The sequence below is a fragment of the Lissotriton helveticus genome, chromosome 2_2 (genome assembly GCF_964261635.1).
Source record: "Lissotriton helveticus chromosome 2_2, aLisHel1.1, whole genome shotgun sequence".
NCBI classification, from domain to species: domain Eukaryota; kingdom Metazoa; phylum Chordata; class Amphibia; order Caudata; family Salamandridae; genus Lissotriton; species Lissotriton helveticus.
Genome location: NC_136060.1, coordinates 321,287,846 through 321,300,666, shown reverse-complemented (window position 1 = coordinate 321,300,666; position 12,821 = coordinate 321,287,846). Strand labels below are relative to the sequence as shown.

The following is a 12,821-nucleotide window of genomic DNA, read 5'->3' as shown; positions in this document are numbered from 1 at the left end:
GACTTAGCCGGGTCGACAGGCTTCTTCGGCCTGGGCTGTTCCGACACCTCGGAAGACGAGGGTGTCGACGGTGGAGCAGAAGGTTTCGGTTTCGAAGGCGCTTGAACCACTTTAGGTAGTGTGGACACCGAAGGTTTCACTTTCGGTTTCGGTAATGGCGGCTCCGTCGAAGTGTCCGTAGCCGAGCCGGGAGGCGGGGCCGTGGATTTTGGTAGAGGTGTTGGGTAAGGCCGATAGGCGATCCCTCGATCTGAGCCTTCGTAAGTGTTCGAACGGGGCATAGCTCTTCCTCTGAGCTATCTTCCATGGCCCCATAGGCCTCATTGTCGTCTCCTACCTAGTCGACGACTTCCTCTACGGGTAGGCCTTCGACATCCACTTGATAGTCGTAGTCTATTTCTTCCGCTGGAGGTGAAATCTGCAGCTGAACATAGTGTTCGTCCGCTGCTCCGCTGTCGAAGATGTCCACCGGGGCTGACTGCCGGGCCTCCATGCGCGGCACGCGCCACGCGCCGAAGCCGAATCGTTTTCTTCGAACGAAACCGGGAACAAGCCATACAGTTGGCTTCATCGTGGTCCGGCGACAGGCACTTGTTGCACACCGGGTGGACGTCGATGTGTGGGTACTTCGATCCGCACACGGGACACTTCTTGAACGGGCTCCGTTCCATGTCGCGTCGTCGAGGGTCTTGCTGCGTCGACTGGGCCTCGAGCACCAAAGAGTCACGCAACTCCCTGGATGTCAAACTCGGGAGGCGAGTCCGAACAGAACCGGGCACCGAACGCAAACAATACCGACGAGAAGAGAAAAAGGCCTTTTGGCCTCGAGAATATTGTCGATTCCGAACTGGAGAGAACGAAAGTACATCCGAACCCAATGGCGGAAAAAAACTATCTGGGGATGGAGTCGATGCCCATGCGCACTGTAGTCCAGGGGAGGAGCCACCTATCTCGTGATACTTCGAAGACTCTTCCAGGACAACAATGTGCAATCATCCGGACCCAACACTAGACGGCGATCTATGCTATAGATATGAATTCAGCAGCCCACATGCCTCGAACATAATGTGCCTTACTCCTGAGCTTCTGTGCTACAGAATGCTCTTACCCCTAAGCTTCCCTGCTATATAATGCACTTTTACTCCCAAGCTCATGTGCTATTACTCAAGACCTATAATGTGCTCTCTTACTTCTGGACTCTGGCAGTTATATAACATGCTAACTAGTCACACACTGTGCTTGCTCATATCTAAACCTCAGCGTTACATATTGTGCTGTCTTACTCCAAATTTATATAATGAGCTCTTTTCCTTGAGGCTTTCCTGTAGCACAATGCATTATTTAATTCCAAGTCAAAGTCCATGCACCACATCTCAGGCATCTCCAACTCCTGAGCCCTTCAGTCATGAGCGTGCTTTTACGCCAGGACCACCACTCACATGCTGTGACATTATTGATCACATTCTGAAGACTCCTTGTTTGATCTATAGTTCTAGTTTTTTTCTACAACTAGTCTTCCTCTGCACAGGCAAAGCATGCTGGCTAGTCTCAAACATACACCACCTACTGCCCTATTATGCGTTATCCAATCGTGGCTCAACTCAAACTGCAGTGAGTTTATGGACTCACTGGTTTCTCATGGCTAGCCCATTATGTGGCATCTAAAATAAGGAGGGGTAAGGGCATTACTCATTACACCACCCTCCATATTCAAATGCCTCGCAGTAAACATCCTCTATCCCATGCCAGCACCACCTATTCTCTTATTTCCCACCAGAATTACAAAAACACTAGCAAAGCCCATAGGTATTTGATGATGGCCCTAGTATTTTAGAAATAAGTGCTTCCCTGCTTTTTCTTTTCATGTTTATTTACCAATCCATCACACATTTGTAAATAAAAATAAAAGCAGATGTGCCTGTGCATGTTTGCGCCTACAAAATGACACAGCCACCATGGCCAGGTCATTATACCTTTTTCCCCACTTTTGTTCCTGCTGTATAGCATTGAAAATGCTGAACAGCATGTACAAAAGGTTTTGGCAGATCAATAGGTCTCAAAATTGAGACCTACTGGCTTTGCCAATGCTCGTTTCCTCTACTTACTGCAAACAGTATCAACTCAACAAATATCTTTCATATCGATAGCACTGAGGCAAGTGATGTTGGCATCTAGTGATCAAGGTTGCTGTAGTGATAGCAAGCTGGGGTATAAATTGTATTACTCTGGAACAGAGAGATGGTTTCATATTCCTGGGTTAGGCCCATGTTACGAAGCAGCTTTTTTCCGTACATTTCCTCCCAGTAACATTTCAGCTGCAAACTTTTGCACATCTTTGCATGTACGACAATGTTGGATTAGTCTCTCTAAAACTATTTTGTTTACACATCCAGCTTAACACAACGTTATCAGGATGTCTTGAACATCATGTACTAGGTCTCTTTACGCACTAGGTACAAGTGTCGTCCTATCTTAATCGACGGGGTGACAGAGCTATCTATACGTATATTGCAAGGCTGCTTTCTATTATAAACAATGCGCATCCAAAATAGATTAGCAGAGGAGGCACTACAGCTGACACAAAGGTCCCCTGCATGCAGAGACTTCACCATGCAGAGGTCTGACATCTCCTGAGGGTTGACAAGTTGGGGACCAAGACTAGGTCCTATATTCTCACCCATCAGGTAATGGGGTTGGGTCATCCCTTAAGGGGGAGGAGGGGTGGTGGGGAGGTTTCTTGGCTCCACACCAACACACACTCTAGGTACACTTAGATGAGGGTTTGCATAGTAGGAGAATACTCAATCACTGCCTTGTTTTATATGCCTGCATATATACGCAGTTTTAGCACTGTGGTAGAACTATATCTACTATGTAAGCTTGTGGTACTTGTAATCACTTGTATATATTCTGTCTATTAATCATTGCAGCACACTTATTTTATACAAGAATAACATTGGTTCAATAAACATATTGAAAAAGTCCTACTGTGTATTCTCTGTATACTTCTCTGAGAATAAGTGACTGAGTGAAAGGTTCTGTACTGTTTCCACAATCCCGGAGGGATCAGGGTTGTCATGTTTAGTGGTAGCCACAAACCATTCTCTCCTTGGAAAGGGTGTTGGGTGTGGGGGTTGGGGGTGGGGGTGGGGGTGGGGGGGGGGCTTACGGTGGCACTGTGAGCTAGCTGATCTCTAGGCCAACAGATCCTGCAGGGCTGTCCAGAATCAGTTTAGACACCAAGCCCTTAGTTAATGTATCCAACAAATGTGCAGACCCTACGGATTAGTAGGAACTAAACAGTGGATGTGGTATACACAGCTTGTGGCCCTCTGTGGAAGGCCACAGCAGCTTTATTGAAAGCCTTGCTCTGAAAGCCTTGCTCTGAGGGAATTGTAACAAGCACATAGTTAAAGAGACATTTATGAGGAGAAGGATAGATTTGCCGCATGGAACAGAAAGGGGAGATGGTTTAAAGAAACTGCACAGCATGTTGAAATTGTCCTCCCTGGAGCAACAATTGTGTTCATGCCAGATCCTAGTAGACTAAGCAGTGTGGCATCTTGTGAAACAGAGTAATGCATGTTATGTCAGAAAAGCAGAAAGAAGGCTAGAATGCAGTGTGACAATTAGCATAGTTATCAAACATTATAGTTTAAGACACAATTCACTCTTATTATTGGGTCTCAGAATTATTCTCTTTGTGTCGTGTACTTAAGGTATGTTATATGTATGGGTAAAGTACACTATCACCCAAGAGGATGTGTGTGTGCCTAACTCGATCTAGGACAGATTGAAAAGCCAGGGCTTCTGCTTCTTGTGAAATTCAATACGAGAGGAGGAGGCTTCGAGGTGAAGTGGTAGGCCAGTTCATGCTTTAGGAGCGATGTAAGACAATGCCCGGTCTTCCTAATCTGGTTATGGGTATGTGTGGGATTTGTGAGAGTAGATATCCTACGGAGCTGTGGTGTCTGCGGGTTGACAGAAGGAGATGCAACTGTTCAGGTAGGTGGAGTTGTGTAGTACCTTGAATGTGTGCATATTAGAGGAGTCTGAAGTGAGCGCATTAATATATTGTAAGTCAGTGGAGTTCCCCAAGGTGTGGCATGACGTGAGATCTGTGTGGAGGTTGAGGATGAGTCTGGGTGCGGCATTCTGGATGGTTGCAGTCTCCTAGAGAGTTGCTTGGTGATCCCAGAGTAGAGGGAATTCCCATAGTCCAACTTGCTTGTGACTACGGCATGAGTGCCAGTTTTTCTAGTATTGCTTGGGAGCCATTTTAAGATCTTCCTCAGAATCCTCAGAGTGTGGAAGCAGAATGCAGCAGCTTAGTTGCCTCGTTTGGTCATATCCAGTTTGGTTTCTATTATTATTCTGCGATTCCTGGCATGGATAATGGGTGTAATATCACATTTAAAAAAATGTAAAACATTTACTAACCTATATTCGTTCTTTTCCAGATCAGTGTAGCGAACAGTGTCATCCATGCTGCAAGTAACAAGCTCAGAAGCCTCGTTCACAGCCATACCACAAACCATGTTTGTATGGCCTTTCCCAGCAAAAGTATCATTTTCTCCAGTCTCAGAGTCCCAATAATGTAAGGATAGGTGATTAAGGAATAATATGTGGATTTCTAAACGGATTGTGCTGCTACCCAGAACACTATAAATCATGTTGATTTTGCATACATTAACAGTACATTAGACATTTCTAAAAACTGAATGCACAACTAAACAGCATACATGTAAAATAGCAAAGGCACAAACTTTAGAATCTGGACTCTGCTCAGAAGACCACATCAAAATGTAACACCTTAAAATTGTGGCTTCTTTCACCTCTTCAATCAAATGTGAATTTCTCTAAATTCTTTTCAACTGCAACAATAGGAGCCCTCTCATGCCTCTTGATTCCTTCTGCAGTAGGGACATCAACTGAACCTGGGCAAAGTCTACATACGAACAATATCAAAGACATTGGCTTACTTATTCATCTTAGGCTTTTAATTCAAATCTCTAAGTTAATGCGAATAATCGTTCCCTCTAAAAAGGCATGGAACAGCCTTTCAAATGACAACAACCTGCTTCATGTCTTTTATGGGGGGGGGGGGGGGGGGACGACTCGCACCCGGTAGGCACACTATGAACAGCGCCACCCGCTCCTAGGGGCGTGGCGCCCTTAGTGGCATCCGGGGGCGGGAGCCAGCAGAGACGCCCTCGAGGCAGAAACAGGACAGGGAAGAGCCAGCAAGATAGCAGGGGGCATGACCACGTGAGCCTAACGTCATTAGGAAGGCAGGGTCGACCTTCCCTCCCCCGAGGGTACAAAAGCCTCGGGGGAGGCTGAACTAACCCTCTTTGTCCTCTCCCAACAGCTCCGGCGGCAGCAGACCAGCAATGAATTACCCACCCACCCATCCCTGCAACAAGGAAGAGAATGGCGGGGTCCCAGGCAAGAAAAGGGTGTGGACTTCCCTTTTTGGTATGGACTGGCTGCCCATGGAAAGGGCAAGCAGTCATTGAGGGGCTCTGAGCTGGCGGGAGAGGGGGGGACTGACCTGCTGGTGGTCCTGACCACTCCTGCCCTACTCAAGATGCCGGGGTGTAGGTTTATAAACATTGGAGGGGGTATAACCCGGTATGGTTGTCACAAGTAGTGGCAGATTATTTACCTGCGGCTCTGTTGACCGGAGGGCGGTCAACTTAAGGAGAGCAGGCTATCTTGGCTGTGGCCTGCTGGCACAGCCCGAAGGACAAGCAAAAGGCCCCTTGGAGAGCGGGGCGTAAATATAATGGCAATATATAACTTCGAGATTAATTTAATGTCTGTGGTGTTGATAAGCAAGTATTTTAAAGTTACCTTAATCACGATTAATAAAGGATTAATGACACTGCTTGAAGTTTAATAAAAGACTACGCGGTGAACGGTGGGGAGAGGAGTTGGCCTAACGGCTAGGGAACTCTACCTCAGACCTGGGGATCTGGGTTCGAGTCTCGGTAACGATGCCAAAAACCTCCTGTGATTCTGGGCAAATCACTTAATCTCCCCGTGCCTTAAAAAAAAAAAAAAAAAAAAAAAAAAAAAGGAGTCCTCATGTAACATAACTGGAAAATATGTAAAGCGCTCTGATACCCGATTCGGTTCTAGTTCGCGCTATATAAAACTCTGCAAAAAAAAAAAAAAACATAATTTTGCAGAAATTAAAATTCACAAGATAAGCTTCCTGACAAAGATGTATTAGAGTCCATTTCTTAGAATACTGCATTACAAAACAGACGTGAATACTAGGCAGAACTAAAACAATATATTAAAGTTAAGACTAAATGACTACTTTGGCCATGAATTATCTTCAGTTCTACCACAAAGTACCTGTGTTTAGCCAAGAAGGTTTCTAAGGATTTCCACTTCATGGGAGATACTAGACATGAACTTTAAGGCAATACAAAGATTTCATTATTCATTCAAAATATGGGCCTAGTGAAGTAGGAATTACAACTCTGGTCCTATGGTTCAAAAGTCAGTAACTTAGCCATTTAATGAATTTTCAGGAAGATAATCATCATGTCACTTCAAAAACAAAGATGTAAAAAGACAAAACTCTCTTTGACTAGGCAGCTACAAATTCTTACAATCACAATGCAGTCTTGCCCCTGGAGAGCCCCTTTAAGACTCAAAAGAATACAGGTTAAAGATATTTAAAAAAAAACATGGTTCAGCGGATCCATTAATGAAGGAAGGAAACTCAGACTAAAAGAACGGAAATGGAGACAACACCCATCATCCCTCCCCCGCCCCATCTAAAACTGCTAAGAAAGACCAGGAATAACTACAATCAAAATGTATCAATATAAAAATAATTTTTTTTTTTTTTTAAGTATTTTTTAGTAGGGAACTTGATAACACAAAAAAACAGACCAGGTAAACTAATTTAATTGTTAAAAGAAAAATCTAACAAAATGGACAAATCCTCTCTATTAACATCTAACCCGGAAATAATCTGAAGAATTCTCATCATTCTTTACAGCTAAAGCTAGCTCCCTGGAGAGCAAACTCAAGAATGCCTCTGATAGTCCCTCAAATCTAAAAAGAGCACACTTGACGAACAACCATTTCAACCTGCACAATCAATGTACACAAATAAAATGCACATTGGTCAACCTTCGAGCTATATGACCATAATGACATTGCCAAAACCTTATTGACCATAAAACTGAACAGCCATTACAATGATCCTCTCCCTTCAACATGTTAGTCTACAATCAATCATACGGTCATCACCATCTGAACTAAGACAATTAATGCTTCACTAGCTCAAGGATCCTTATCAGACTGCCTAAAAACTGGCCAGGTCATCCCTTTCTTAAAAAAAACCTACTAAGAACCCCTCAATCCAAACAACTTTCAGTCACTTTTTTTTGGGGCCAGCGCTTTACAATTTTACCCACACCGGGTCTCTCCGCTATTAAGGATGTCTCTTCTCGCCCCACTTCTCGTTTTACAGTCCTTGGCACCAACCTAGCACCTACGAAGTCTACCTGCTCATTAACTGGATGGAGGGAATGAGCAATTAAAAGATCTGGGCCAAGCAGTAAAAGAAAGGCAGTTTGAACCCCTCACTTAGGGTAAAATAGTAGCGGTTCACCACATCAGCAATGGTAAACTAGGGAAGGCGATGCAAGGTATCAGTGATCATAACCCTTGTATGGGTTTCCAGCAGACTATAACGCAGAGGGGGAGAACCTGGGCAGCCAATATTCAGTCCCTTCCTGAGAGATAAAAGTAAAAGCGAACTGACTTACCTGGTACAAGGGGAGCCCTCATTAAGCTTTCAGCGTCCCTGGAGGAACAAGAAGCAGCCTCAAAAATGTCGCCAGGCAGCTGCTCTGTGAATAACTAAGCTGAGAGAGTGGCTCTCCTAACGGTGGCAATTTAAGTGGCGATTACCCCTGGCTTTGCTCATCATGCCAATTCTCTGCTTAGTCTACAGCCCCTTTCATTTGGATTATAGAAAATTATGTGGATCCTCAGACTTCTTATATCAAGGACTCATTTCCCCCCCCCCTTGCATTACCTCAAGATGGTCGCCTCAATCATTGACTCTCTGAACTCTGCATCGACAGCTGAGACCCAGCCATTGTGAGTGATGCCCGGTGGAGCTACCTCGCGAGCTAAAGGGGAGATGGGCTACAGATTCCCTCCTTGGCCATCACCTACCCAGAGGTCCTTGGGCAAACTCTCCTGCGTCTCTCCTGGCCTTATCTCCCTCCTCCCCCCTTCACCCTACCCCCTACTGCTCTTCTCATCTTGACCCCTGCCCTCACCCGTCCTTGCCCTTAGTTTCCCACCCTGTTTATCCAACGGACTTTCTTATGTGAACTTTCCCTCATCAGTTGAGACCTAGCTATTTGACTGATGCCCGATGGAGCTACCTTGTTTAGCTAAAGGAGAGACGGGTCGTCGATTCCCTCCTTGGACGTCACCTACCCAGTCGGTCTTTCGGCAGACTTCCCTTCGTCTCTCCTGCTGTCTATTCCCTCATCCTCCTTCACACTTCCCGCTTCCCCCCTCCTCCTTTCTTCTCTCTCCTTTCTTTCCTCTTTCAATGTGTTGCTTATTTTTGACTTAACGTTAATTGGTATAATTTTCTGTAACCGAATGTAAATCGCTCAGATACCTTCCGGCCTAGCCAGCGCTATATAAAACTAATTTTTTTAAAAATCTCCATTGTCACCATTTATTGTGCCTTTCGTGGTGAGTCTCTAGCCTCACCTTATACCACACCAGTACTCTGTGCCTAATAAGCCACTCCACAAAGGGCCACTTTTCATGTTCCTTCATTCTCCCCACAGATACTACCTCATGTGAGGTCCCTACTATTACATGTACCACAGGGCTGAACCTTGACCCTGGGTCGGTGCCACGGTAATTTGACTTTGCTTATTCTTCTTTGAATTGTAATTTCACATATCTTTCCCTTTTACTCTTTTTCTCACCATTATTATTGAGTAATACTATATTGTTCCACTTATGACTGGGGTTTATTTATTCTCCCCCAATCTCCATACAGCACTCTTGTAAATATCGTAACCTGGTCCTGATGAGGACTTGGAAATAAAGCAGGTTGAAACGCAGTCGACACTCCAGCATAACTCTTGGCACTACTTTCATGGTTCCCTTAAAATGAATTGTACTTGTAAAATGGATTAATATATAGGAGCCACTAAAAGTTCAATGTTTATATTTATGTTTTTTTAGCGCCACTTTTCGCTGTATAAAAACCCTTCACTTGCGCCGCTCACTTTATGTTCCACGAGCATTGTTGTGCACAAGTATTCACAGGTCGCACGAACATTTAATGTAACTGAGTGCTGTTATTTTGCTTTTTTGTCCAAATATACACCAAAAACTGCATTCATTATCTAAGTATTTCTTTTGCCTCAAGGTCTCCCTCCACTTTTATGTGCATGCTCCTTAAAGAGTGAAATTGTCCTTGAAATAATACCTATTGAGACATTGTTATTTGCTTCATAATATCCACCCACGTCTCAACTGGGTTTGTGGGTATCCTCCTGTGGTTTGTACCTATAAAATCAGATTTAAACATAAAAAAAGTAAAAAAATAGATAATCCGGTTTTAGTCTGTAGCTCCATATCTCGACAGTTTACCTAGATGCCAGAGTCAAGCACGTGCCAACTACTTGTTCTAAGAAGCTTGGCAGTACAAGACTTAACGGTTTCTGAATGGCTAACATCTGTATTTGTAGCATGGTCATTAGAATATTGCAACACAGTCATTGAAATATCAACTTTGATTGCTGCTCTATGCATGCCACAGTTAGCGTTTTGGTAACAACTGGGATGGAATGATCCAAGACGTACAGAACAATATGTGCTGCATCAGAGCTGGTACTATGGGGTTTTCTTGCCTTCTTTGAGTTGGATCTAGTTCTTACTTAGATGGCCTAGAGAGCCCCAGAGTCTTGTATGGGAAAGAGCTTCTGCTTTCTACTTCGTAAAGGGGACTTCTTTGTAAATTATGGTCTAGAATGGAGACCCTCAGTTTACTATTCTTCCCAAAACTAGAATATACACATTTTTAACCTACAAGCATACAAAAAATATTCCAACTACTATTTAGTAAAAGCTCATTAAAACAGAGTTCTTAATTTATGCGAATTATTGAAAACTTTCCAAAATAAAAGTACACAATTAAAAATTACTTGCATATCACTATTAATATCCGACTACAATGACATTCTTAAAAGGATATTGATGTGACCATCCTGGCTGCCAGAGTAGATGGTGGATCTTCCATGATTTTTATTCACGGCCAAACACTCGATTGCCTTGGTGTGACCCTAGAGAAAAAACTGTTTCTTATTAGCAGCATTTCATGAACAAACAAAATTATTATTTGACATCAATTACACCAGATACCAAATATAAAAGGAAATGTTTCTTGCCTACAAGGACTATGGTCTTCTTAGTTCATAAATCAGCTTCCACTATCAGTTGTTGTGAATCTTGAATCCAGAAATACCGACACTAAATGAATCAACAATTTAATCACAGAATGCAGAGGGCCCCCACCACATACGCCCATGACACCAACTTCGCTTAAGGAATATAATAAAGTGAGCACTAAGCACATTGCAAACCAAAACCGGCAGAAACCCTACACAAAGGCAACCCCCAGAACCAACGAATGAGTCAATCAAAACAGATTTGCAAGAAGGTAGCAACCAACTGTAAGTAGCAACCACCTGTAGGTCTGTCGTGGAGTAAGATTCCAAAACGTAGTGTCTGGTAAACTTACGAGCAAACATGGATGTTGTGGTCTTCTAAAAGTCACAAATGGGGACAAAGCAAAATAAAGCAGCAATAATAGTTTTCATCTATGTGCAGAGTGCCCTGATTTTCCAGAAAGAAACCCATTACGCTTTTTGGTAACATAAGGTGTTACTGGATAGCATCCATCTAGCATGAGATTGCTTGTTAGAATCTGACCCTGTTAGGATGAGAATATAATTTGCCAATAATAGCTTGCATAGCCTCAGGTATTCAGTCTAAGAAAAAGTGAGGAACCCTCTCCACATCATTCGCTTGTAGTGATATTTAAGCTGGAGATTTAGGATTCAAGAAAAGAATGGGTAAACAAATATAAATTAATGTGACAGTCCTACGACATCATGGCAAAAAAAATAAACCAACAACAAAAAAAACAGAGGGCTTGCTTGTCAGTAACTTCTCTTGCAGAGGCGTAACCTAAGAGGTCAATGTACCCTCAAACGATTTGCTATTGTGGAACTGAGAGAATTCTCTTGGTCCTTGACCTTGCACGGTGCATGTCAAACAGCTTGGTTTGTCATTGTCTTGGAGTAAAGGTAGGTCACCTTGTCTCACAGTCAAGTCAGTTGTTTTCTCGCTTAGTTGTAAGTCACAGCTACATCATCAATAGATCAAGTTTCCTTTGGAACCAAAGGCCGGAATTATGTGTCAATATGACATTTGTGGGTCTTCCATCCTTTGTGTTTTTAACGTCCCAATGAATCATGTATGAGGAATATCCTAGAATTCTGGGATTCTTGCAAAGATAGACCAACTACAACAAAGTCACTGTTTGGACCACTAGCATGAAAACATGACACATTTGGAGTAATTTATTATGACCCGCTTCCATAACAGAGGTTCTGGCGAACGCTAAGAGGAGCCTGGGACGGGCATACGAGAAGACAGGTAGGTGCAGCTCCTCTTACCTTTCGCCAGAACCAGAGTAACGATAAAGCACCCTCTCGTTTTGACCCAGGGAGAGTGCCTCTAACTTTTAGGAGAGTGGATCACTAAAATGAGGATCTAAAAGGCGGCACTTCTCTATTTTTGTGAGGCCGCCTCATACACAATTCTACTCACCTACTTTCCTTTCCTGGTCCTGAAAATGCACCAAGGATCTCCTCCAGAGTCCACTAGAGGCGCAAAATATGTTGACCCGATAAATATAAAACTTTCACCACACACATCTACGCCCAGCTACTTAGGGCCATTATAACCCTTCAGCAGCCTCAACCTTCTGTTTTTTTATTCTCAACAGAGGAATCCACTTATTAAATTGACACAGCATTCATATCCTCTAGTCATTTTTATATTCACTCACCACTATGAGCACTACCTCACATGCATCATACGGCGAGAATTCAAAAGATCTCCGCAAAAGCAAACCTTCAGGGGACCCAGAGGGCATTGCAGCACCGGCACGAAGAGGAGCAACCGCCCTATGATGAAGCATGACATCCCTTCGGAGGTGTGAGGGCAACAATTAAGAGCCATGCTGGCTTTTCTTCCCATTCCCTAGACCGACTCTTTTCCTCTTAGAAACAGTGTCCCCTTATTTTGGTTTCTACCTTCAATTCCATACCCAGGCAGACACCCGATTTCAGTTTCAATGTGATGCCTGGCTGAACAGACTCTAAATTAATTCAAATGGTACTGTTTGACCGGGTTAGACCTGCTACCATTGGCGTGGGTCTCCCTTCCATTTTTGCTGTTACTTCATGTATTTTTTGCTGGTATTAGATGCTTTGGGCACTGTGCCACTGCTATCCAGTGCCACAGTGCAAGTGCTCCCTACTGTAAATTGATGTACTAATCAGTGGTTCAATGTTTGGCTATTTGGTTTACTTGTCAGACCCTGGTCTAGTGCACTGAGTGTGCCCAGGGCGTGTAAATCACAAATGCTGCTGGTGGGCCTGCAGCACTGGTTGTGCCACCCACAGAAGCCGCCTTGTAAAATGTGTCTAAGGTCTGCCATTGCAGAGCCTGCGTGCAGT

At 43.8% G+C, this 12,821-nt stretch overlaps 1 protein-coding gene across 1 annotated transcript in view; it reads right to left on the bottom strand.

Annotated features, from left to right (window-relative positions):
- Positions 1–12,821, bottom strand: part of WDR1 (WD repeat domain 1) — a 347,127-nt gene that overhangs the window by 194,181 nt on the left and 140,125 nt on the right. Inside the window, exons 9-10 of the mRNA XM_078678473.1 lie at positions 10,268–10,355; positions 4,441–4,597 (exon numbers count right to left, since the gene is read on the bottom strand). Coding sequence (XP_078534599.1) covers positions 4,441–4,597; positions 10,268–10,355 — 245 coding nt within the window. The remainder of the gene's footprint in view (positions 1–4,440; positions 4,598–10,267; positions 10,356–12,821) is intronic.